This window comes from Tympanuchus pallidicinctus, unplaced genomic scaffold (genome assembly GCF_026119805.1).
Source record: "Tympanuchus pallidicinctus isolate F22 unplaced genomic scaffold, pur_lepc_1.0 scaffold1, whole genome shotgun sequence".
NCBI classification, from domain to species: Eukaryota; Metazoa; Chordata; class Aves; order Galliformes; family Phasianidae; genus Tympanuchus; species Tympanuchus pallidicinctus.
The window spans coordinates 211,317-238,630 of NW_026294618.1; the positions used below are offsets into that span (position 1 = coordinate 211,317).

Sequence of the window (27,314 nt, forward strand, 5' to 3'; positions counted from 1 at the left end):
TCTGAAGGGAAACCATATCCGTGGGTTTTCTGCTGTGTCTTGGCAGAGCTTTCACATTTGTCTGTGAACTCTGTGCCTTCTTGCCATGGAAATCAATGTCCTCATCCACAGAAATTCCCTGCTTCTTCAGTGGAAGAATGGCAAGGTGGCAAATAGCAGTTCAGGCTGATCTGACCTAGTTGAGCATGAAGATTTTCTTACCTCTTCTCCTTATTACAGAGTTTCAATGAGGGAGGTCTGGAATTTCACGGTCTGCAGTTCAAAAAATTTCTAATAAAAATGTCCATCAGAGTGTCAAAGTGCTCATTAAAATCAGTGAGAGAGACTGAAAGCTGGTGGGAACTATTTTTCCTCTTGGAGAACCCTTCACTGCCGTGTTGATATTTGTGCGTGTAAGTCAGGCTGGTTTATTTCATGCAAGGTAAGAGGGTTTCAGATTTGCTCTCCAGGATCACAGGAATTGTTCCACATTTTGGCCTGCCAGTTGAAATACACATTTTTCAGGAGCGCGCTCTGCTCTGGGGCTGCCTTCTGGCTGTGTGTGCAAGGAACACGTGGCTGCTTCTGATGGTTTTAGCAGCAGCTCCCACAGGGTTGTGCACTTTTGCCTTCACTCCTGCCATTTGCCCTAGGCCAAACAAAGCTGCCATCTCCCTGTACTCGTGGCCTTGACAGAATTCAGTTCTCCCAAATGGACAGAAGACCTTTCATTAAGAGTTGGTGTTTCCTAGCTCCTGTCACATTGTCATGGCTTTGTTATTAATGTACTTGTAGAACTGGTCACTGCACAGTTTTGTCTGTCACTGCTGTGGTCAAATAGCTATTTTGGCTGTCTCAGTGTGATGTGCTGTGTAAAAGCTTTCCTTTAACTTGAGTGAAAGCAGGGTGTTTCCCGGTCACTTCCAGTAAAAGGCCTGACTGCTTTTAAGTGCTACTTCTACACGCTCTGCAAAGACACCTGGTTATAAGAAGGCTGATTTGTATTTCTTCTGCTGCATGTTTTTATTACAGAAAAATAAAAAAAGCCTCTGCATGCTTTGCAGTGGTGAAAATCTCCTGTGGTCAAATTGGACAGTTGTCAACGTTCCTGTGTTGGTGCTCGGCCACTTACTGCCACACTGCTTGGGGACATAAAGGAGCTGCTGCAAACTTTGCTGGAGACCTGGTATGCAGCAGCTGGTTTCATGACAAATGCTTAATATTTCCTACTGCCAAACAATTCCTATCAGTTTGCGAATGAATTTTCTTTGGCATGTGGTGACCTCCATCCTTCCAAAATATTGGAGGAAAAGCCAAAAGGTGCATTTGTCAGTCGTATGGGATCCATCAGAAGACTGCTGTCATGTACTGTGCTCACCAGCCTTGGCTTCTCTGGAGGGAATCACAGAATGGCCTGGGTTGGAAGGGACCTCAAGGATCACTTATGGATCCTTATGGATCCAAGTTGAAGGAGGGAAGATTTAGGTTGGATGTTAGGGGGAAGTTCTTCACAAGGAAAGTGGTTAGGCCCTGGAACGGGCTGCCCAGGGAGGTTGTGGATGCCCCGTCCTTGGACGTGTTCAAGGCCAGGTTGGACGGGGTCCTGGGCAACCTGATCTGAATGTGTGTGTTTGGTGGCCCTGCTGGGCAGGGGGGCTGGAACTACATGATCCTTGAGGTCCCTTCCAACCCGGGTGATTCTGTGATTCTGTGATCACAAAGCTCCAACCCCCCTGTGCCATGCAGGGCCACCAACCTCCCCATTTCACAGCAGCCCAGGCTGCCCAGGGCCCCATCCAACCTGGCCTTGAACACCTCCAGGGATGGACGGGGCATCACAGCCTCTCTGGGCAGCTGTTCCAGCACCTCACCACTCTCACAGCACACAACTTCCCCTGACATACAACCTCCATCTGCCCTCCCTCAACTCCAAACCATTTCCCCTTGTCCTGCTGCCATCTCCCCTTTCCAACAGCTGACTCCCCTCCTGTCTGCAGGCTTCCTTTAGGTACTGCAGGCTGCACTGAGGTCACCCCGCAGCTTCTCTTCTCCATGCTGAACAAGCCCAGCTCCCTCAGCCTGTCTTTGTAGTGGAGGTGCTGCAGCCCCTGCTCATCCCTGTGTCTCCTCTGGACCCTCTCCAACAGCTCCCTGTCTTTCTTGTACTGGGGGCTCCACACTTGGACACAGTGCTGCAGATGGGGCCTCACAAGAGCAGAGCAGAGGGGGACGATCACCTCCCTGTCCCTGCTGGCCACCCCTCTGCTGATGGAGCCCAGGACACCATTTGCCTTCCAAGTCACAAGAGCACACTGCTGGCTCATGTTCAGTTTTTCACACCCAGGACCCCCAGGTCCTTCTCCGCAGGGCTGCTCTCAAGCACTGCTCCTTCCAGTCTGTGTGGATACCTGGGATTCCTCCAGCCCAAGTGCCAAACTCTGCACTTTGCCGTGTTGAACCTCATCAGGTTCCCCCTGCCCACCTTTCCAGCGTCTCGAGGTCCCTCTGAATGGCCTCCCTTCCTTCCACTGTGTCGACCACATCACTCAGCTGGGTGTCGTCAGCAAATGGCTGAGGCTGCCCTCGATTCCGCCATCGCTGTCATGATGAAGATGTTACACAGCACCGCTCCCAACACAGAGCCCTGGGGACGCCGCTCGTTACCGGCCTCCACCTGGACACAGAGCCATTGAGGACCACCCTCTGTCTGCGGCCATTCAACCAGTTTCTTATCTAGCGAGTGGTCACCCATCACATCCACTTCCCTCCAATTTGGAGATAAGGATGTGGTGGGGGACGGTGTCAGAGGCCTTGCTCAACTCCAGGTAAATGACATCGGTTGCCTTTCCCTTGTCCACTGATGCCAAACATGGTGGAACATGGCTAAGAAAAGTCTAAGAAGGAACCTGATGGAGAGAGAGAGGTGCACTGCAGAGTCTTACAGGTGCTTCTCTCTGGGAATGTAGAAGTGACAGTGATGCTTTGCAGATTGACCACACAAACCATCAAAGTGCAAATGGTGGACTAGTAAATGTAGAGATGGTTTAAACGTTGATCGCTGTAAATCATTCCTGGTCTGTTGAATAAGTGACAAGACATTCAGTGAACTCAGAATATGTCCTGAGGGAGGTGCAGGGATTCAGTGCCTGACTCCATCCCCTGTTATATAAGCACTGCTTTGGGTAATCGCTTTATCAACACATGAATAAGCTGATCCCTGGCCCTTGAAAAACTGCACAAATTTCATTTCAGCGATTTTAGTGACTGGACCAGAAGGCACAAAAGGGCTGTCTGTCTATTGCCGTGTGACCCAATGGTGCTTGTAGGAGGGTTGAGAATTAGCTTGCCTGGGGGAGAGGCTGAGTGTGGGTATAGGTCCTGTTTAGACTCTTAAACTTAGCTGCAGTCAGTGCTGCCAAAAGACATCAAGCTTTGGGTTTGTTTACTTAGTTGGTGTCTTTCTATTTGCATGTTAGATTTGTAATTTTGATTTCTGTGAATTTGTTTTCTGTAAGAATTTTCATAGAAAGGAGTGAAATGAATTTTATTGTGGAATTGCAATCAAAATAAATATAAGTGGAACTTGTCTAGATAAGAAGGTTTAGCAGTGAAGATGCACTGGTGGTTATATGCAAGGTGTATCCCCTGTAAGTGTGTTTACTGTGGAAAGTTTTTTGTGTGTTTTCTTGGCAGCCTATTGATGTTCCACTACAGCTCTGCTGTTAGAAGTCCCTTGTACACAAACCATCTAGAGGAGAGTGTCTTGTCTGTTAATTAAACAAGTTGTAATTTGATTTGGAAGAGCTTCGTGGGCTCTGTGATGTGAATCCTTTCTCTCTGGTTAGAATGTACTGTGTGTGAGGGTGATGAGACCCTGGCGCAGGTTGCCCAGTGAGGCTGTGGATGCCCCTCCATGGAAGCACTCAAGGCCAGCCTGGATGGGGCTGTGAGCAGCTGTGATAGACAGAGGTGTCCCTGCCGACAGCAGGGGCTGGAACTGGGTGATCTTAAAGGTCCATTCCAACCCCAACCATTCTATAGCTCTGTGATCCTATGATTCTGTGAAAATCAACGTCACTATTCCTCCAATGTGAACCATGACAACACAGATTTTACTGTGGCCATGCAACTGTGATGTCTTCCGTAAATAACTGCTTGCCTTCCTGGATCCAACAATGCTGATTTAAATCCTAGAATCTGAGGCTGCTGAATGGATTTGGCTTTTAACAGCCTTCTCTTACACTCGTAAGAGAACTTGAGCTCTTGCAAGTCTATGGCTGGTACCTCGGAAAGCAAAGCAGATAAACATACCTGATGGAGGACAATGGCAGCATTTCACAATACTTTTTTAATCTTCATATCTTGACTGTCATACCCTGTGATCTATGAATAGCTGATCTGCTATGCAGTTTTACTGTCTACACCAATGTATTACTTGTACACCAATGATTTCTTGCAGCCACCCAGAAGAGGCTTTTTCACATTTGCCAGGAAACAGTCAGAAGCCTGTAAGCTATTCCTTTTGTATTTATTATTTATGAATTGCTTCTCGCTTTGGTATATAAGAGCCATTGCAGTCCTCAATCACTGCCTCCGGCTCCATGTTCATACACTTCATTTAGTGAAGAGCCTCCCTGTGGTTCTCTTGCTTGTGCCGCACGTAGTGGTACAAGAGGTCACTGGAAACTTGTCACCAAAAACCCAGCAGGAATGCTGAAAACAATTTGGGTTTTGGTTTACTGAAACATGAATCAGTGGGTATAGAAGTGTCAGCATTTTCAGAAGAACTGCCAGCGAATGCAGTGCAGATGTGGCACATTTGAAGAGAAAACATTGATTCTCTGCAGCCCAGTCCTTTTGCTTTTTGGAGAACATTATGTCTTTCCTGATCATGTCAGTGCCTAATTCAGTGTTTCCTAACTGTGGTCAGTGCCAGATGTTTCAGGCGCTGTGCTTTGTTCATTGTTGGCCAGTCACCATCAAAGCCTTTGAGCACTTCAATACCTTCAGCTTGAACAAACTCACGGTATTACAAGACTGATGATAGAAAAGGAGAGAAGGAACTATTTCAACAAGTGATCAGCACTAATTGCAGGGATGGAAACGTTACCTGATGGTGAATTGGTGCTGTGAAAGGCATGCTGCAGAACAGCTGCTCTGACAGAATAATTGAGTATTTGGAGGAGCCAGTGCTGTCTTCACTGTGCTTTGGCTATAGTTCTTTCCCTCTCTAATAGGTCAGATTTAGGGAGAAGTCCTAATGCAATGGAGGATCAGCATGGAAAATGAGGGTTACTATTTCATGTCATATTCTGTTTTTGTTTGCTGTTTACTTTTCCTGTCCATCTGGTAGGGTTGCCTCGCTTTTGAGGGAGAGCTGATCTGATTATGTGTTATAGCATCACCCAGAACATGCGTTCACACACCTCCTGTGCAAGATTTCAGTGTTAGTGTGGATAAAGAACTATTCCTAGTCAAAGATCTAGATGAGAATGTACTATTTTAGAATGTAAGAGGAAATCGTTGGTTATAGACTTGGGGCCAGAGAAGAGGCCCTGGGCATACTTTATTTAGTGACTAAAGATAGCCTTTAGATGCATATACAGCTCAATTTGACATTGAAATGATCCTCAGGAAGCCTCGTGAATTTTCTCAAACCACAGTTTGTGCTTCGTTGTGCAAATTATCGCAATGGTCTTGGAGAACATGCTGATGGACGTGAGTAAGCAGTGCACCTTGCAACAGTGAGTGCAACTAAAGAATAAGGAGAGTGGGATCCAGTTGCTGTTTGTTTACAGATGAAGTGAAACCAGAAACTTTTCTCTGAAATGCACCGTGGTAAAACCAGAGGCAACAAGGAATCAGTAACAGCTGTTCTTAAACTTAATTGCTGTTAAGCATTGGCACAGATTGCCCAGAGAAGTTCTGAAGGTCCTGTGGAAATATTCAGAACTTCACTGGACTAGATTCTGAGCAAGCTGATGTAAAGCGCCCCTGTTTTAAGCAAAAGATAGTACTGGATAGCTTACAGAGGTACCAGTCCAATATATTTCATGGTTATGGCCAACTGAGGGGATGATCACATTTCTGCTATTTTTTAAAAATGCAAGTGTAAGATACATGTCAGGTTTCCTTTTAGAAATTTGTCTGAGTGTTGTTTTTCCTCTCTATTCTACTTAGAAGTACAGGAAGACAGAGACAGGATATTGTGGGATTGCTACTGACAGGCTTCTGTTGGCCAGGGTTGGGAAGGGGACTTCTGAAGTCACTGCAGAGAGTAAGAAGTCTGCAGAACAGACCCATGGCTGCTGCTGCTCTTGCACAGGCTGTAGAGTTCCCTGAGCAAACATCTCTGTATCAGCACCACCGTGATTCCTCCTCAGGCTTGAGTGTGGCAAGGTTTGGGGCTGTTGCCATGTATGGTGGAAATGCTAAAAGGCACAGCTTAAAAGAGTGATGGAGCACCTGGTGGGAAAGCAAGGCCAGCACAGGGGAGCTCAGCTGCATGCAGTGTACTGAGTGACCAGAAGGGCTGGAGACAGGATCCACCCTTCCCAGCCCTCATTTAAGGGTTGGCAGTGGTGTCATACATATCTCTCTGGAGATGCCTGCATTCCCGAGGCCTTCTGAAGGTAAGCAGCTTCTTTCTTTTGCTTCTGTGCCCACTGCTGATGCATTTGAGCAAGTCCTCACTTGCTGCAGTCTAGGGCCTTGCTACTCAGCTGACACTGTTGTGCTTTCCATTATGTTACACCATGGAAATCTGACTGCAATCAATCCTGTTTAGCTCAGCATAACTTTAATGAGGTTTTGTCACGCTTTGTTCTTTTTAACAACTTTATTATTATGAATAACGCTGTCTTGTAACAGACAGAAAGATTTGATTTCTGCATATGGTTTTTCTTCTAACTTTATTGAAACTTGGTAAAAACGAGAAGGAAATAGTACGTTGTGAAGGGAGATCTAAGGTATGACTGGTGTGCCATGATGTTCTCATCCAACAAACTATAAGTACTTGCACCAGATTTACCCCTTAGCAGCTCTGAGTCTGGGTCTTTCTTACCTGTTACTGTTGTAAGGTTACAGGAAAGCTGGGGTGGGAAGGGACTGTTGTTATCTAGTCCAACCTCCTACTCAAAGCAGGATCAACTAAGAGATCAGATCAGGTTACTCAAAGCTTTATTCATGGAGATCCTGAAGTAACAGAGACTGTGGGACCTCTCTGGGTACCCCGTTCCACTGACTGACTGCCCTCGCTGTGAAAAGCTACTCCACACACATAGTCTGAAATACTCATTGCAGTTCGTGCCTGATGTTCTTCCAGCATGTGCTGCTGTGGAGGGTTTAACTCCACCTCCTCGATAACCTCCCTATACACACTGTCAGGCTGCTTTTATTTTCCCCAAAAGCTGCCTTTTTCTAGCAGTGTTCCAGCTCCTGTACATCTCAGTGACCCATGGCTGCGCTCACTCCAATTTATCAATGGCTGTCTTGTACTGGTGGACCAAAAGTTGCATGTACTCTCGAGATGCAGTGTAAATGATGAGTCTGGCTCAGCTGCATTTCCTGTAGTCTTGGTATTTGTACCAGTGCAAGTGGTACGAGTGTACTAAGAGGAAGCAATATAGAGATGCTTCAGATTTAAGGACATATAACACTGCTGAAGGACGAACTGCTCAACCTCTCTCTCTCAGACTCTGTCAGTGTCTATCTTCTTTTCCTGTATGTGATGATGAGTAATAAAATCTATGGCCCTCACTGTTTTAGTTGTGTCTGTTAAACTGCACTAGTTTACTAATAATTAACTTAATAATTAACTTACCTGTCAGTAATGATGGTTTGTGTCATGTTTTTTTTGCAGGTTACATATCACAAGTACTAAAGAATTACACTGACCATGCCTGTGATGGAGAATATGTCTCCCTGAGATGCCCTCACAGAACCACCATCAGCATCCAGTCTTCTTTCTATGGCAGAATTGTACCAAGTCACCAGATGTGTCCTTCTCGCTCTCCCCGCTCCCACGCGACTTTAATTAAGGAAGATGTTGCCTGTTCAGTTGGCACTTCACTTCAGGTATTTCATGCTAAACTGGATCTGCTCATTCTGGAGTTCTTTTCCTAGACCAGGCATTTAGTTTTCTTATGGTTCTATCAATAATAGTTCAGGCATACGATTAAAAAGGAGTATTCTGGAAGACCAGATTGTGTTTGGACTGTGTTTCAAGACTTCTTCATACTTCTCCTTCCCGATAGCTTTTTCAACACATTTAGGAGTTTCTCTGCTGTTTCTGGTTTCTCTGGCTTCTTACTTCAGAAATGATCCTGTCTCGAGGCTTTTACTTCAGTAACGTGAAATCCAGAGGCAATCCTGGAGTTCTGTGCCTGACTCATTTGGCTCTTAGGCCGCTGTAAGTGATAATACATCACTTGAGCTTGTTATCTCCCAGTTAACCACCTCTGTTCATTTCTGTAGGGAATACTGACTGTATGCACGTGTAACTTGAGCAAATCAGAGGATTATGTGGAAGGTGCCATTGTTAATCAGCTGTCAGTAAGAGCAACAAAAATTAGAAACATTACTGGGCTGATCTGTGATGAGTGATCTGCTCCCCAGTGCAAAAGAAAGCCCACTTCTTTCTACGTGCACACTTTGAGACTGAAAATCCGAGGCCAGAGACTTTTCTTTAGCATGCTGTGTGTTTATAGCTATGAACCAGTAGTAACTTGTAGTAAAGCTTAGAGCTAGATTAATGAACCCGCAGAGCTAGTGAATAATTTCATTTATAACTTGCATAAAGGCCAGTGTTTCCCCCATCACTTCTCATTCTTTCATCCAGGATTTTTTCTGGCTGAAGGCTTTAGCAGAGTCTGCCTTCCCTTTTTTGTTTCTTTTCATGATTACATTTACTTGAAACATCATTGATACCGGTGCATATAAGCTCATATAGCTGCAAGACTTCCAAATCATGAGCTGAGAGTTGGCCAGAAGGCGATGGAGCTAGAGGTGTCTTTGTGTTATGGAGGGTTTTATTTTCTCCAAGCATCGTAGTTGTGTGTAAGTGTGGCTTAGTAGTGTGGTAAAGTAAAATAGAAAGGAGAAGAAAATGATTCAATTAGTGTGACTTTTTGGGAAGGGTAGTGGTTACTTGTCGTGCCCAGTCTCAGGATGTTGTACAGTGCCACTGATGTAACAGCCCCAGGTGTCCTCACCAGGAACTGGGGTCCTGCTGTACTGGTATTATAAAGACACAAAGGAAGAGCCCTTCCTTGTCTCCAAACAACCTGATGATGATGGTCGGAGGGAAAGAGAGGGAAAAATGACAGAAAGGAAGAAAGGAATTTACACCAGACCACACTGTGGTCAGTGCAGCAGGGAGAGCTCAGGGCTTGTCACATTGCACATCACATTTCCAAGGTTTACAGACAATTTGAGCAGGAAAAGTTTCAGAGACTCCAGTGAATTCAAGAGCAGAATTTGGGCAACTCTTCATCAGACTGTGCTGTTTGTTTTGCAGGTGCTCGTGAGCAGTGAGTTGAGGGTGCACAGGAGGTTACTGCAGTGCCAAAGCTGCTCCTATAAAAAGCTGTGGAACCTGTGCACCTTCGTTCATGAGCTGTGCACTGCCTGAAATACAGCTCTCTGGCAATCATCTCCCAGCTAACCATTTGCAAATTGAAGATCTGTTTGATGCAGAGATCGCAGATATCTCTACATTGTATCTTTGACGTCTTTCCTTGGCTGAAATAGTATCAGAGCATTTTGAAGTGCAGTGGAAGGAGAGGTGTGACAGGCAGAGGCTCCTGTCTCCCTGCAGAGGCAGGACTGCTCCCTGAGTTGTAAGCCTCCTAAAGCTTTGTTTACTGTACATTTAAACTTTCCAAGTCATGGGGCTTCTGTCACTGCTTCCAAGACTCTGCTTGACAGTGTAATGGTTTGCTCTCAGTGATTTTTCTCCACTCTGTTTTATGCTTTCCCTTTCCTTAATCCCATGACTTTCAGTTATGTATCCTTTTGTATTTCTTTAGCTTAGCCTTCCTTGCCCTTTGAAGTCAGCCCTCCACACGGATTAGGTTTCCCACTGTTAGGAAATGCAGGTAATGGTTAATTAGGCAGTAGTGCGTTTTTTACTAGCTCTAGTTGCTGAACATAGTGCAGTTCTTTGCACATTACTGTCTCCGGGCTCTTTTAAGGTTCTTGCAGAGGAGCTCTGGAAAATCTTGGTGCTGTTTTTTAGCATTTTAGTACCACTGCTGCCTGCACTACTCACCTTGCTGGAATTTACCTCCATAGCAGATCTCATGCACGCCCAATTTTCAGCTATTCTTCAGTCTGGTTTGTTGGTGTATGTCACCAGTTATGTGGGTATAGTTTCCTTCTGCTAACTCCATGGTGAGCATCAGAAAGTCCATGGGGGAGTAATAAGGGAGTGCTAGTGGAGCACTAAAACATGCCATAGATCAGTGGTCAAATCCAGGGCCTCTGTGCTCTTCTTAATTTAATGAGCAGTTTGGATACGGCGCTTTGGGCAAAACTGAATTACTTTCCTGAGGAGCAGACTGGGAAGGTTTCTTGATAATACCATAGACAAGTGACCTGCATCTCAGCAGTACAGAGTCCAGTTCCTCCTGTACTCTTTCCTTCCCTGTTGCTGATCCTTCAAACATCTTCTTGCTGCATTAACGTGCAATCTGCACATAACTGGCAGAAGGCTCTTTAAATAAGATTGCAGCATTAAAGTATTAAGTCTACAGTGTGTTAGGGTAACACAATCTGAGATATATAAAAGAGTGTTAAAATTCAAATAAAACGTGACATAAAGCCATTATGAAGCCATTGTGCTGTGTGTCAGCATGGAGAGAATTAATGCTGCCTTTGTTGTATTTACTTCTCATTGCAAAGCTCATGGAAGAATACCAACCTATGTGTTGGTTTAATTCTACCATAGTGGCAGTGCTTGGGCTGAGTGTGACCTAGAAATGATTGATTATATTTTAATTATTGTTATCTTCTTGTGTAAAATTCTTAGTACCAACCTGTGCCCATCTTCATCTGGCACGCAGCTCTGATCCATTCGTAAGCTCACACCCTGAATTCTAATCTTCTGCAGCATGCAATTTGGAAATCATTTAGTGGGGTTCCTCTGTGCAATTTCATGCCTGAACTGATGTGACCTGAAGTCATCCTTATGTTCCTTTGATGACAGAGGCTGCGCAGAGAGAAGTTGTATGTCAGAATCCCAGCTCCCATGGAATATCATCATTGGCTTCTATGGTTTAGGGTTTCACCCCGAATGTTTTAAATCTATGAGCTACTGCAAGGTAGTAAGAGCTAAGATAAATTCAATTACCTTGGGTATTAAGCTCAGTTGTGGTCTATTTTAAGCATGAGCAGAAGTATGTCTTCAAGAGCGATTTGAAGAGATAAAATAAAAATGAGTGCCTCCTTGGGAGTAGCTGAGGACAGCCTTGTTTCAGAGCTCCCATTCAGTTCCAGATTAAACATTTGATAACTAATGACCACAAGCAATTACTGTGCTAACAAGCTCAGCAAAATGAGCACAAGAAATGTGTTTCACCTGTAGTGTCCTCTTCCAAGACATGGTTTTGATCTCAAGACTGCCCTTGCTTTAGGACCTGGGTCACTGCAGTGAGATTAATCCAGAGCGTAAATCACAGGGATTAGATTAGTGGTTGTTTTACTTGAGTTCACATTTCTTTCTCTGTTATCTCCTCCAAATCTTGCAGCCTCTTAGCTCAGTCATGGACCTCGCAACGGAACGGCTTTAAGCAGCTACAGCTTCCCTCCTGATCACTGGCTGTCAGCCCTCAGGCTTGATTTACCAATGAAAAGCTATCATAAAATGGCACAACACAATTAAAGTGTCCTCCCACGTCTTTCATGCCAGACAGGAATTTCTCCTCCACCTTCTTTTGTTGGAGTGACTGTTTTTTTTTACATAATGTATCCTACATGACTTCATTTTGTGTTACTCAGGAGTCTGCTAGCTGACTTTAGCATAAACAGCTCATTATGTGTACAGGTTGGGAGCCATTTTGTGTTTCTAAAACTATTTCTATGCAAATTCATTTTGCTCATGGGCATTTTTTTTTTTTCTGGTTGTGTATTTCTATCTTTACAAACGACAGAGAGAAAAGAATAGAATGCCTGAATTTTTCAGCCATTCATCAAATGCTTGTGAGTTTAGGATACTCCCACATCATCAAGAAAACTCACAGCCTTCCTGGGGTCAGTCTAGCTGATCATCTCCAAATTCAGAAATGTTCGCATTTAGCCCTGCAGAGAAGGACCTGGGGATCCTGGGTGTGAAAAACTGAGCATGAGCCAGCAGTGTGCTCATGCAGCTTGGGAATCAAATGGTGTCCTGGGCTCCATCAGCAGAGGGGTGGCCAGCAGGGACAGGGAGGTGATCGTCCCCCTCTGCTCTGCTCTTGTGAGGCCCCATCTGCAGCACTGCGTCCAGGGCTGGGGGCCCCAGTACAAGAAAGACAGGGAGCTGTTGGAGAGGGTCCAGAGGAGCCACAGAGATGAGCAGGGGGCTGCAGCACCTCCACTACAAAGACAGGCTGAGGGAGCTGGGCTTGTTCAGCATGGAGAAGAGAAGCTGCGGGGTGACCTCAGTGCAGCCTGCAGTACCTAAAGGGAGCCTGCAGACAGGAGGGGAGTCAGCTGTTGGGAAGGGGAGATGGCAGCAGGATAAGGGGAAATGGTTTGGAGTTGAGGGAGGGCAGCTGGAGGTTGGATGTCAGGGGAAGTTGTGTGCTGTGAGAGTGGTGAGGTGCTGGAACAGCTGCCCAGAGAGGCTGTGATGCCCCGTCCATCCCTGGAGGTGTTCAAGGCCAGGTTGGATGGGGCCCTGGGCAGCCTGGGCTGCTGTGAAATGTGGAACAATTCCTGTGGTCCTGGAGAGCAAATCTGAAATCCTCTTACCTTGCATGAAATAAAACAGCCTGACTTACACGTACAAATATCAACTCAGCAGTTGGTGGCCCTGCATGGCACAGGGGGGTTGGAGCTTTGTGATCCTTGAGGTCCCTTCCAACCCAGGCTGTTCTGTGATCTGGCATCCACTGAAGCTCAGATCTTGCCTAGAATTGTAATTTTTAAGAGTAAGAACAGAAAGCTGTGGTCTTGGTCTGTGACCTGCTATGTTTTTCACCCTTGGTGTGTGTTTTGTAGGGTCTCTGCAGAGTTTAAGCATTGTACATACTGCTGATAGTAATGGGGAATACATTTTCTGTGCATGTCAGGATAGGTGAAAATTGTATGCACCAGGTTTTAAATTGATGTTAGGTCTGGCACAACTTGTTTGCTGATTTTTCATTTTACACTTTGTGGATATATTTAATTTTATCCAAGGCTTTGCCCAAACAGTCTGCAGGAAGTCAGAAATGTTAATGATTTTTTGATAATTTTTTTTCAAGAACCTGGGGATGGTGCATCAGAATTATGTGAATGAAAAGGAAGTATTGATTTCTACTCCCTACAGAGTAACTCTGCAGAATTATGGCAGTTATCCAGTTATACAGTTGAAACTGTAGATGAACGATGAAGCCAGTCAGAAGAGTCATTAATAGAAGGTGTATTCGGCCTAAATAACATTTCTCATTTTCTGCGCTCTCACAATGGCGTGGATGACTTTTGCTCCTTCATTTAGGTATAAATTTCTCCTTAGGGCTGTTACTCTCAGTACCACTGAAAAGAAGTTCAGGATGTTCCTCTCTCATGGGAAATAGTGAGTAAGAGTTACCACAGATCAGAGCAGGGCATGACAGAGTTTTCTGACCTAAATTATGATTCTGTGGTTCTGAAGTGGCAATTTGTGGAGCCTGAGGTTGTGAAGCAATCACCTTTGTTCTCGGTTCTGCATCTAAGGACAGATGAACATGTGTTGCTTGTTGAAGCAAAAAATTCCAAAGCAGCTTCTTGTTGGTCTCTAAATCCACTGTGCTTTTCCCACTGGTTTTAGTGGCACCTATTGCACAACACCAAGCCCCTAATAAGCAGTGGTGAAAATTCTACCCGTTGTGGTATGGAAAGGTTTGCTGACCAAAAAGCAGAGTGCTGCCTTTGAGGAGACAAAACTCCCTTGTGGGAAAGAAAACTTTCACGGTGTTCCTGATTTCCTTTAGCTGCATATCTGTGGCACTGTGTAGGTGTAAAGTCATGGTTGAGCAGTAGTAGAAAATCTTTTCAGGTCCACTATGATCTGGTGAAGGTCTCTTACCATGTATGAAGCTCTCAAGAGTTGTTCCAGCTGTTCCTTGCCTTGTGAGATCAAAAGAGGTATCTGCATAGAGGTCTTACTTGAATTCCTTTGCAATTCTTTGGACTTTGCATTAAATTAAATTTCATATGCTTAGTTAGCTGTTAACTCTGGGAGTCCAGAAAAAGGAATATGCTGTTTCTGTGCATTTTAACATACTGGTCACGCTAGGGGTAGTGCTTGCAGGCCCTTTCATGCTGTTCACCTTTAATCCTTTCCATCCTAAGCCCTGTTTTTTGAGATGAGATGCCTGCGTTTTGTTACCTTCATGACCTGTGCAAAACAACAGCAGCACGTGCTTTCTGTTCTCTAGAAAAGGCTTGAGTAGTCATGGATTAAAGTTTAAAACAAAGATTGTGTAGGCACAAATTCTTGCATGTATGAGCCTGAAAGGTGAAGACTTTAGGAAGCTGTGAGCAACTGTCAGTGAGGTGCTCCCAGACTGAACAGAAACTGGAGCAGAAATTGCTGTTGTTTAAAGGATGACGTTCAGAGTTATAATGCTGAAGATAATAGATACTATGTTCAGGGAGAGCTCAAAAATAGAGAACCGTTGAGGCAGAGACAAAATGGGTTTAGGAGGCATGCTGTGGCCTTTAGGTAATAGCATAGAGATGAGATTGTGGGAAAGTCCAATATCAGGGTAGGTACAAGAAAATGAAATTGAGGGGAACCTGGGAGAGCTTCTGGGAGAAGATTTTCTAGCAACTCCTTGCAAGAGGAAATTAATTGTTTTGAGACTGGAATTCATAGCTCTGAATGGCAGAGGCTGAGCAAGGTTGTGGGATTGCCTCGCTCTGCAGTCTCAAAACGCTTTGACACAGGTTCATGTGTGTCAGACAAACATTATGTTAGTGTTGGTGCTTTAGGGGCTCTAAAGGAGGATATCTAAGCCATCCAGCTGGATTTAAAATGTAATTACTGCTCCACTTAATAATATTCCCTCTGCCCCACTTCTGCTCTGAAGAATCATATGGTTAGAAAAAAAAAATCATTAATCTTCCTTAATGAAGTTACTTTCTAGCAGGAGACAGAATGCCTTGTCCCTGTGGATTCTGAGACAGTTTGTGAGTGTTATGAATGGGGAGGTGGGAAGCCAGTGTTGGAGGAAAAGTAGTGTGAAAAAATGGAGATAAGGCCCAAAATACCAGTGGTAGGAGGACCCTGTGACTCACAGACCCATGGTGAGTTTAGCTAAAAGGAAAGCGAAAGTCACAGGGAGGAGAGTGTGCTTAGACAACTTACTGAAGTATCAGCATTCCCACCACAAGGACTAATTATTGGAACACCAGCTATTGCCAAAACGTTCCCTTAACCAGTAAGAGAGCTTTTCTGAAACCTGTGGTTGAAACTGAATCTGCAGAGGAAGCTGAAGCAGAATGGTGTGGGCAGTGTTTGGGGCTGCTGTTAACAGTCAGGGCTGATCCATCTCCTCCACACTGCTTTTCCTGGAACACACTGCTGGTGCTGCCTGATGCTATGATTAAACTGTATGAGTCTTCCAAAGTCTCTGCCAGCAGTCTAATGCATTCTCTTTGCATGCGTGAAAGGAAAACGTGCTCACTGAAATAGTGCAAACTTTAGTTATCTGCTTCGCTGCGTAGCTCCATCAGCACCCATTGCTTTCAGCTGGTCATACGGTCATTGCTGGGGTGGCTAAGGAGGCAGGAGCTGCCGTGCTGCCTGTCCTTCAACTTGCCTGTATTTATGGTTCCTTAGGGAGGTACTGAAGTGCTTTCGTTTTCTGTTCCATGTTTGTGCATCCCCCGCCGCAGAAGATGCTGGATGAGTGCCAGGACAGACGGAGCTGCCGGTTCCTTGTCAGCAGCCGGCTGTTTGGCGTAGATCCGTGCCCTGAAACAGCCAAATACCTCCTCGTGTGGTATAAGTGCAGGCCAAGTGAGTATCTCTCCATCAGATCTGCTTTTTTCCTGATGAGACAAAAACAATTTTGTGCTTAGTCCTTGCCAGCAAGAACTTTTGATACTTTTTGTTCCCTTCCACCTTTATTTTCAGTGTAACATAATGCCTGGGTGCAGAGCATTTCCCCTCTCCCCCTCATTTGCTGCATTGCTCTTGCTGCTGCTCTGTCTCTTCCTCTCTTCCCAGCAGCCTGCAGTGAAGATTGTTTTTGCAGGTGCCAGTGGAGGTCTTTTGCCAAGACTTAGCTCATGCTGCCCTGCAATACTGCTGGCAATGAAGGGGCTGCTGCAGCTCCTATCTGGTTCCAGACTCGGTCGCTGCTGCCCAGACAAGCTGTAGATACCTCATCCCTGAAGGTACCCAAGGCCATGGAACACCTGGACAGCCTGATGTGGTGAGGGGCAGCCAGGCCACAGCAGGTGTTGGATTGGATAGACTTGGAGGTCCCATCCAACCCAAACCATTCTGTGACTCTACGATCTTCTCTAAGCTAGTGGGACTCATTCCCTCTATTTCTGCCCACAGCAGCATAGGGACAGCCTGAGTGGATGAAGATTTTGGATTCAGGTGCCTAAAGTGAGCAGTTAGGGCCATTAGTCAGTGCCACACTCACCACGCCATATCATAATCTAGCTTTTAATTGCTTCCAGATCAGTCTCGAAAATATTAACCTTTTCTTTGCTTTTCTCATTAGCTGTGTTTAAATTAAATGAGGCCAGTGGGTATTAGGAGAGCAATCATGCCTGCTGCAGTGCAGTGAGGTCAGTGTGATTTTAGACAGGGACAACTGACAGCTTGGCCAATTCCTGGCCCTGCTAGGGCAGTCAGCATGATGTGGACACTGCTCCCCTCGGGTGCTCTGGCAGCAGACACATCATCCTGGAGGCAGATAGAGTCTAGCAGTGACCAAACTGTGCCACCAGATTTCATCCAGAGGAAAGACGCTGACAGCCTGTAAGTTGTTAGCCTGGATTTGAGATTTCAGCCCTTTTGGTTACGTTAGTGACATGGTGCTACCATCACACCGGCAAAATTTTGGGGGGAAAAAAAGATGTTTACATAGGAAAGTAAAACATAACTGATTTCAGAAAAAAAATTGAAACAACAGAAGAAATATTTAAAAACTAAACTGCAGAGGAGAATACTTTTTGCCTCAGCATGCAGAGACCTGTGCTAAGTAAAGAGATCTGGCAGAACCTATGAGGAATTCAAATGAAAAGTTGGTAATGTAGCACCTGCATTTACTGTGGGGCTTTCTGAGTGATTGGAACATTCCCCGTTAGGTGAGAAGCACATCTCTGTGAAGCAGGAGTGATTAACAGGGTGTTCTGACAAGTCCTCGTAAACCTGGGGGTTTTGTATGAAAGCTCACTTGAGAAATCTGACTATTGAGGCCAGACTGAACTTCTGAAAGTACTTCAGGATCCCATCTGTGCATAAATATTTATGGCTTGGCATTCTTTGCTAATTACAGCTATGCTAGAAAAGAAAGAGTACGTGTGTGTGTACAGAGTAAGTGATTTTCCTGAGAAAGAGAGCAGGGGAAGTTGCTTAAAAACATTTCCCCAGGACAGTTTTTTCAGGCGTTTTCCCATTTTGCAGGGCAAAATAGTAATCTGGCAGCAACACTTTGCCACTGGGCAAACCTTAATCAAACCCACTGCATTAATAACAAAGTTTAAAATACGCGAGGATCAGCCTTGCATAGAGGTACCAATGCACTTTCTACCTTTCTTTGATGATTCAGAACTCTCAGCCTCAGCAATGCTTGAGTCTGGTAACCAAGCCTTTTCACTCTGCAGAACACTCTGGGAATGTTAATGAGCAGACTGATGAGGATGGTTCATAGAACACACAGTGCAGGACCGTGATACGTTTTGCTCATTTCTTCTGAGCTACAGATGAATCCGGTGGAAGGCCTTCATGCTTAATAAGTGATCCCAAAAGCTGTGGTCCCATGAAATGTTGGTCTGCTCCAGAAAGTCTGAGCACCTGTAGTTGTAACAGTCACTGGTGTCACTGGTGACAGCTCACTGCCTGACACATGCTTTGATCCATCATTTTGTCAGAGTCAGAACATGGCTTACATTGGAAGGGGCCTGAAAGATCGTCTGATTTAAACTCCCAGAAGATTGCAGAAGACAGATGCAATTTTTTGGCCTATGTCTCTTTTTAACAGTAGGCATGATAGTAGTGCTTTATTAAGAAGCCTCCTAAGGTCTGAACTGTATTCTAGAGATATCTTTTTTTTGTCTGTTTTTGCCTATTGAGGGAGCCTGATGTGATCGCGCAACTGAAGGTAGCTGCCTTGGTTAAGTGCCCACCTAGGTAGCAGGAACATGAAGCTTTCTGTATACAGATATGAGAAGCACTTTGGGAAGAGGCCTACAGAATTTGCACAGGACATTAAAAAAATATAAAGATGCCAAAGCCCTCCCACTTTCAGAACTGCACTCAAGCCTCAAAAGGTCCCTATATAGATGCAGTTATCTAAAAACACACAGCAGTACTGAGGTTAGTGGTGCTTACTTACACCTTTGCTGAAGAATAATAGATGTAGCCATGCCTTCCAGCCACTATGACTGCAGTTATGTCTCTTGGACGTTACGGTGCCCTTGAAATCTAATGATTTCAGTGCTCACTGGTGTTGCGGGGTTGATTCATAAGGCAAGGTTGATTCTCAGAGGCAGAATTTCAAGGAAATATGGACGAGTATATCATGCTGAAACTGAAAGCCCAGATGTTCCAAATTATGAGGCTCCAGTAAATAGGGTGTGCTGCAGTAACTGCTTGGAGTCTGCTTTCACAGTGTTTATTTGACAAGAGGTAGTGAGAAATACAATGGCTTGTGTGGTTTGGGAAGTCCTGTGCTGTCCCCAGTAATCTAATTGCTGCTTCTGGGATCTAGCCAACATTCACCTGCCTCTGGAGGGCTCAGATATATACTTGGGACAGCTTTAGCAGATCATCCTGCTACCTGCAGCCTCACTAAAGATCCCCAAAGGATCGCTGCAGAATGGGCAGTGTTATTCCCAACAGTGAGACCTGGAGCTATTCAAGTGCAAGCGTTGATGTAGCCTCAAGCAAGCAGTGCCACGGAGCTGCTCCGCATATGGGAACTCCAGACAGGGTCCTGGCTCTGCTGAAGGTGAGCCAACCAGTGCTGCCCTGAGCAACTCCCAGGCCCAAATGTGATGTTTAGCACTGGCCAGGGATGATTTCCAATAGCAGATTTGGATGTAGTCACCCTGTTTTGGAAGGTAAGGAAGTCTGTAACAGTGGCTATGAATTCTTCCGTGCCAGCTGGCCTCAGCACCAGAGACCTGGTTTAGCATTAAACGTGGAGGTTGGTGGCCCTGCATGTGGCAGGGGGTTGGGGATTCATGATCCTTGAGGTCCCTTCCAACCCTGGCCATTCTGTGGTTCTGTGACCTGGCACATTTAACTTATCAGGGCCGTGATGCACACCCAGAGCACACTGGGGCCTCGTGTCAGCTGAACACGCTGAGAATTTCAATCTCCAGGGTACCTCTCAGAATCATTAAAAAATTGCACCCAAATCCAATTACTTCTCAGGTACTGTGCCAATTTGATTAAGGCCCGTTAAGTATAATGACTGGGCAGGCTACAGGAACACAGAATCAGAGGGAGCTGACATACTAGTTAGTTGGTCTCGCGTGAATTCCCTGTAACTGAAAGCTGGATTCACCAATATAATTTAAACAATTCAGTGCTTGTTCATCCCCCCCTCCCTTCACAGACAGATGATGTGTAATTGTGAGTGAGTAAATGTTTGCTCTGTGTGCAGACCTCTGGAGGGGCAGCATTCTGATCACGGCAGGAAACAGAATCTCTGGCACTGCTCAAATCGCACTGAGGAAATAATGTCACCTGTCTGCATCCCAGCAATGCCACCATAGCTGAGTTCACCAGGGCTGGTTGCTGCTTTGGCTGTTGTGGGAGAAGCAATCCATCTGCCTTCGTGCAGCATCTGTTTGCCCATGATGGCTTTTTGCTTCTTTGTTTTCATTTTCTATTTTAAAAGCACCTGAACAAAACCTGGACATAAATGTTTGTCTCTGCAGAGGGGTTATTTGGGATGTTTCAGTTGCTATTCACTGGTAGTGTTGTTGATAACTAAGAAGGCTTCAACCCTGTCTGTATGGCTTTGGCAATGAGTGCTCCATGTTCTGCCTTTCCCTTGTCTCTTCTTCCCCTTTTTGCTGCCATTGCTGTGCTGTCCTGTGTGCCCTGTCCCCTTCTGAGTGACCTGGGCTGTAGCCTCCTGCAATGCTCTGGTGACATTTACCTCTTTCCTACCAGGCAGTTGCTATTTTAGCTTATGATTTCCAGGACTGTGGGAGAGAGAATTTCTATCTTGTTTTTTTTTTTTTTTTTTTTTTTCCCAAATGATAATTATTTTTATTTCATTTTAAATGCTGTGTGGTGCACCTGGGTGTGATAATGGGGCTTAGTGGCTTCCCCATAATCTTTATCATTTAGCCAAGTGTAAATACAAACTGTGCTGCTCTTTCTTCTAAAGCCTAAAACCTTTTAAAGATTCAGGAAGCCTGGATTGTGACCTGCAGTCCAGTTACAGCTCAATTCCCTCTGTGACAATACAAGAACATATTTGTGAAAGCCTTTCTCAAGGCTTTGAGAAATGTGTCTGGGAAGCCTGCATTTGTTGGCAAAGGGTAAAGTGCCAGAAGTGTTTATGGGGGTAGGAGGAGAAAAGGGAGTGGAGGAGGTCATTTTGTTCTAGTTCAGGGCCTGGCCAGCTTTGATTTATGGCTGCAAATCGACCCGGACGAGTGTTTTGAAAAGAGCAGGCAGTTATTCTCCCCACCATAGATTTAATTCTATGTAAGAAGCACAGTTAATTTGTGTGAACTGTCAATTACTGTTTTTCAAACATGGGAATGCTCATTCTGATGTTCTTGCCAAAGTCATACTCAGATTTCTCTTACCAGCACTCATGAATTGTAATTATAAAACAAATGAATTTGGAGATCAATTAGGAATTCTAACTAGATCTTCTGATAAAAATGTTGACTTGAGTTTGGTCTCTATAGCATAGTAATAATCTCTATCAGATGGTGATGCAGCTGCTGTCCCAGACGTGCCTGCCTTTCAGTGAGGATGTGTTTTTTTGGTAAAGGTAACTAAAAACTTTTATAAACACAGTAATACCATTACTTGTGCCAGGGCTTCTGCAGCCATCAGAGAGCTGTAGAGTCATCCTATGCATTGGCGATTCCAAGTTGCTGGTGAATTTGAAGGCTTACATGTGGGTACCTTACGTTTGTTGGAGAACTTTTGGTTCTGTGCATCACTTTTCAAATGGATTAACTGAGAATTTTGGGTGGGACGCTATGTAAGGAAGATGTAGGGAGTGAATGCGGCTCGTTTGCCTTCAAGTTTCTCTGTGATCCCTTCCTACAATACTGAACCTACTATGAGCTGCCGCTGGTTTTGCTGGACTAAGGATTACATCTTTTCTGTTGAATTCAGTGAATGCTGTGTGAAAAGCTGGGTTTTGTTATGTGTCCTTAATGCTTTCACTCTCTAGCCAAAATTTGCAGATGCTGTGAGCAAGAATGAAGGGCCATGCAAAGAGAGAGTTCTTATAGAAATTTCTGATGGGAGCAGAGAGGGATCATAGAATCATAAAATGGCCTGGGTTGAAAAGGACAATGAACATCCAGTTTCCATCCCCTGCTGTGTGCAGGGTTGCCAACCACCAGACCAGGCTGCCCAGAGCCACATCTGAATGTATTCCTGGTGCCTTTAGCCTGGTGATTAATTTCACTGCTGGGATAGGCTGGTGATTCAGCAGTTATCAATCTTTTCAGAAAAGCATTAATCTGCTTCATAAGACAGCTTTATTGGTGGCAGGAAGAGGTCACTGTATTGTTCACTGCACTGCTGTTTTGGTGGGCTAGCCTTTCCAAAGCAGTGCAATGAAGTGTGGGCTGTTAAAGTGGCACATTCTCCTGGCCCAGCCGCTGAGGCAGTAAAATAGGTCTTTTGCCTCCTGTATTCATCAACTTGCCGTTGCTTATCTGTATCAGTTCAGAACTGCTAATGCTGCGCAAGAAATTTATAAGAGCAATAAAACTTCAGGCAGCAAGTGCTGTAGCTGTGAAAAGGTGTAAATAAAGGAATGTTATAAATAACAGAGCATAGATCCATCAGCCTGTGATCTGGGTCAGAGAAATCTTAATGAGAATGATTAATATCGCTTTAGGCCTTTCAGTCATACTTCAGAAAATCAGCCCAAAGTCATTAATGGGATGAAGTGGGATGAAAAATGAGCTCTTTGCTCCCAAACGTTTTCTTTAACTCTCATCTCAGCATGTAGTGTATAAGTTTTGATACTGCTCTCTTCTTCCTCCTCAGATAATCGTACTATTCTGTCCTACAGGAAAGTGCAGCCAGGTGTGTTTAAAGTCTACTTTGGAGATGGAATAGAGTAGTTTGCAACAGTGCCAGACTTACGGAGCAGAATATAAAATGACGACTGCTTCAGACCAATGAAAGCAACAGTGGGGAAGGGCTCCTCTTAAACACTGCAAATAGAATGGGTACATCAGGCCTGTAATTTTAAAGGAATTTGACAAGGTTGTTAACAGAGAGCAATCTTGTCAAAACTGCTTCAGACCTTCAGAATTCTGCAATCTTGCAATTTCAGGGTACTTTTAAGTTGGCAAACTGCCTACTTAGTATAACTCTGGGCTATCATGCAAGTTGCTTGTTTCAGTTTCAATTTCTCTTTTGCAGAAGTAGTGTTCTCCATGCCACAAAAGATAGTAAACATCAGTTTTTAAAGGTTAAATTACGGCATCTTCAAAAAAAGTTTATCAAAGGGAGTTTGAATTTAAGTGATGTTAAAAGGCATTCCTTTGAGAATGTATGAATCTGTGGCATTCTTATTTGTTTATGCTTAAAGATCACGGATGTTGAAATGAGTGAATGCACACACAGTCCACAGTTCACGTGTTTGTGGTGGAGTCAGAGGAAACGCAGTACTTGGATTCTGGAGGTCTTTGCTGTCTTGGAAAGGTCTTTACCTACTTACGCCTAAGGGAAGGATGACTTGATTAACATGGATTTATACAAATCTAGAGATGAATGCGTAGCAGATTCACACTGATAAAGGTGAAGCCCTGGAACTCAGATATGAGGTACTTCATTTGTAATTGAAAGTGACAGAGTTCTCTCTTTCTTACAGAAGGTATACCCTGGGTTCTGGGGGAAACAATAAATGTGAAAGCAGAAATAAGTGTCACATGCTGTGAGGAAGGATACTGGATGGGTATATTAAGCTGAGCAATTCATGGGCTGCTCTGTTGCACAAGCACTCTAGTTCAAGAGTGCCCCTTAGTTATCTGTACTGGTGTTTAATACTTTTCCTGTGTTGAACACTTATCTCTTTAATTCTCCCAGAAGAGACATTAACAGATACTAGCTATGCTCATCTCTTGTATGATCAACAAGACTGCTGGAACTGGTTGTCCAAGGAGATTGTGAAGTCTCAGTCCTCAGAGACATTAAAATCTTGACTGGACATGGCCTGAGCAACTTGCTCTAGCTTACAGTAGTTTAAGCACAGAGGTTGGCCTAGACAGTCCCCAGAAGGGCCTTCTGACCTGAGTGACTGTATGAATTATGGTTTGGAGTGATCACATCCCTAGAAAAGAGTTCAACTTTTCATGGTTAGGTCTTGTGTTGGCTTTTTCCATTAGGCTGACACAAAGAAATTGCAGTGTGATGACTCCTGTAATATATCTTCTGCCAGAATCATAATAATTAGGTGATCACTTTCAGTCTCTGTGAAAGCTGAATTTTAACTTATGACTAAATTGTTATGTATTCCATTTGTACTATTCTACTTCCCTTTCCACTGTTGTAGCAGAAATGCTAAAAGGCACAGCTTGAAGCAGTGATGGAGCACCTGGTGGGAAAGCAAGGCCAGCACAGGGGAGCTCAGCTGCATGCAGTGTACTGAGTGACCAGAAGGGCTGGAGACAGGATCCACCCTTCCCAGCTCTCATTTAAGAGCTGGCAGTGAGGTGAGGGGGTCCCTCTGGAGATCCCTGCATGCTTGAGGCCTCCTGAAGGTAAGCAGCTTTTTTCTTTTGCTTCTGTGCCTGCTGCTGATGCATTCAAGCAAGTCCTCACTTGCTGCAGTCTAGGGCCTTGCTACTCTGTTGTCACTGCTGCTTTCTATCTCCCTTTCATCTCATCTTCCATCTCATTACAGTGTTACAACTGTGTATTTCGAGTTTTCGACTTCAAAACTAATCAGTATCTGACAGGTGCAGGAAGAGTGATGGAGTGCTTTGGATGTGTGCTGTCCTTAGCGCTGTTCTTGTGGAGATGGTGGCTCTGTGAGGAAGAGAGTAGCCTTTATGCCCCTTTTTATAGACCAATACTATCTGCTACCAAAGGGTTAAACACAATTAAAGAATTAAAGTAGTGTTGGTGGAGTAGTTCTACATCATGAAAAAAGCAGATCACACAAATTACCATCCGTGGTGATTTCATGCTGGTGGGCAGCAGAGCTTTACCATGCTATTCTCTCACTCCTCCTCAGTGGAACAGGAGGAGAAAATACAGTGGAAAACACGTGCAGGTTGAGATAAGGACAAGCAAATTTGACCCAATTGCTGTCATGGGCACAAAGGATTCAGTGTAAGGGAGATTAGTGTAATTTATTGTCTACTGATAGCAAAGTAAAAACCTTCTTTTACCTCACACCTCCCTTGCAGCACAGGGGAATGGGGACTGCAGTCATCCCATAACATTTAGTCTCTGCCTCTCCTCCATGGTGTCTCTGCTCACCTCCCTCCCGTGGGCACACCGCCCTTCCCCTCCTGATCCCACCTGGGCATCCCACAGCTGCAGCCCTCCAGGCAGTGCCCAGCACAGCTCGGTACCACAGGTCCCCTTCAGGCCCTGCTCCAGCCCTGTCCCCACGGCAGCAGCCCCCCCGGCCCTCCTGCTGCACCGTGGCTCCTCTCTACAGGCTGCTCCTGTGGGGCTGCGTCCTTCTCCAGGCCACATCTACTGTAGGTGAGACCAGCTAGGTTTCCTGCATAACCTCTTTGTTCAGATCCCTGCTTCCGAGATTTAAATCCTTCAGGGCTTTCTGAGGAAGGCAGATTCCTCTTTCCATGTCTTTCCAGCTCTTTGATCCGGGAAATAGGTCAACTTTTATGCACTGATTATGTGAACCATGCATATTTTAATTAGCAAAATTTTATTTTTTTTCTACTGCTAGTTCTGTTTAAAAACAGTTTTAGACAAAGAAGACCTCTGGCATTAAGGCTTCCAACGCCTTGTTAGATGTACAATCTTTGTAAGAGCTTTTATCTCTGAAGCTCTTTCGGAGCCTTAGCCAGTTGAGTTACATTTTGAGTTTCTCAATTGTGGTCATTCAGAAAATATTCATGGGCCGTAGGTGAAAATGTCCTTAAGACACTGATTTGATTTACTGCAGGTCAATATTTTGGTATTCTCATATATTCTCATATGCGTTCTATTATCACAATGGTTCTTGTTTACATTGCTATTTGAGAGAGCCGTTCTTTCCACTAGAAACATTTATGATTATTTCTCTTCAATTGTTCTAGCTTTGTTGTCATAATGCCATATATCGGCCTCTAAAATGTGTCTAGAAAAGCCTGCAGCTGTTCCCTCCTTGGTTTCTCTCTGTTGAATTATGTTTAAGTCAGTGTATCTGAAAACAGGCAGTAACAGAAGGGATATTATCCTTAGTAAATATCTTAATCGTGATAAATCTCTCTTGCCCTACAAGCGACTGCGTGGGGATTAGAGTTGAGTAAGCATTTGCTGAATATCACTGCCACCTTTCCTGGGCCATTTAAATGTGTTTAATTTTTCAGGGTGAAACATGAAGCCCACTAATACAAATGTTTGTATTTGGACTGAATTATATCCAGACTGTAACAGTTAGACCAGGGTTAGGGCCAGATTGTGACTGATCTGTAGGAGGCCAGTTCTACTTGAGAGAAGGAGAGAGAAAAATGCAGATTCATTTCTAGTCACTTACGCTGCTTCAGTTCTTTTCAGTATTTATATAATGCTATTATGGGTTGAAGTACCAGTAAATATATGGATGATGCTTTGCTCTGTATTGTTTTTCACATCAGTCACAGCCCTTAAAATTACCCGATGCCTGGGAGCCATCACTGTCTGGATGTAAGACAACTGGCTTTAGTTCATCCTGGCTAAGATGGAGGTGGCAGAGCTATGAAACAAAAAATACTTCCAGGGGTTTTATGTCCTACGTAACATCACTTTCTGTTTGTTTATGTAGACTTCTGTCAGGTTGCCCAGAAACACAGAGAGAACCTGTTCTCCAATGATCAAACTCATGGGAGATTTTAAGGAGTCTGAAGTAATGCTGTGTGCTTCATCTGTATTTGTTCTTTTTTAGTCCTTCCTTTCAAAAAAGTTGCATTTTAATCTGTGACAGCTCAGGGATCTGCGCTCTTGATAAGCCCTGCCTTGGCCGTATCCGAGTATTCGTGTCCTTGGTAAGCAGCAGCTCCAGCAGACTTTCTTATGGCAGAATTCAGTGGCTCTGAGGAGGTGACATCTGTTGCAGATGGCGTGGCCCTCCTGCACCTCAATGCAGCGTGTCAGCAGCACGTCGCCCTGCGCCAAACCCCAAGGAGTGCATGGTCAGCTTCATTGCCCTGGTTTAGTACTGTGAGTCACTCATCAGACAGTTTCCCCCACCAGCTCTGAATGTAGTTTCCCAGAGCTGCTCTGAGAGTAAGAACTGAAAACGTGTTTATTGTTGATTTTCTCAGCTCCTGGACTGACTCTCAGCAGAGGTCTGAATGGCATCTGGAGAAGATACAATGCTCACTGCATCCAATCCCAGTGAAGTTTCCAAATTACAAGCTCTAACTTTGAACAATCAACAGAACTTATTAGGGTTCTAAGGGCCTTAAATGAGACCTCAGGACATGTAGTTAAGCAATCAGTTACACTTGTTAATTGGGAGTGGTAGCTAGTAATAAATCAGAGGAGGAAATTGAGTTACTGCCCTCTAAGAAACAAGAGCTTTGCAGGGGACCCTAGCACTTGT

The 27,314-nt window shown here is 44.6% G+C and overlaps 2 protein-coding genes across 3 annotated transcripts in view; both read left to right on the plus strand.

Moving 5' to 3' along the window:
• Window positions 1–27,314, plus strand: part of LOC128085658 (uncharacterized) — a 222,382-nt gene that overhangs the window by 177,049 nt on the left and 18,019 nt on the right. The gene's annotated exons all lie outside the window — the stretch shown is intronic.
• EVA1A (eva-1 homolog A, regulator of programmed cell death) overlaps window positions 1–27,314 on the plus strand; it is a 192,535-nt gene that overhangs the window by 40,235 nt on the left and 124,986 nt on the right. For both annotated transcript variants that reach the window (XM_052692604.1, XM_052692613.1), the window contains exons 2-3: window positions 7,841–8,055; window positions 16,042–16,165. In XM_052692604.1, coding sequence (XP_052548564.1) covers window positions 7,841–8,055; window positions 16,042–16,165 — 339 coding nt within the window. The remainder of the gene's footprint in view (window positions 1–7,840; window positions 8,056–16,041; window positions 16,166–27,314) is intronic.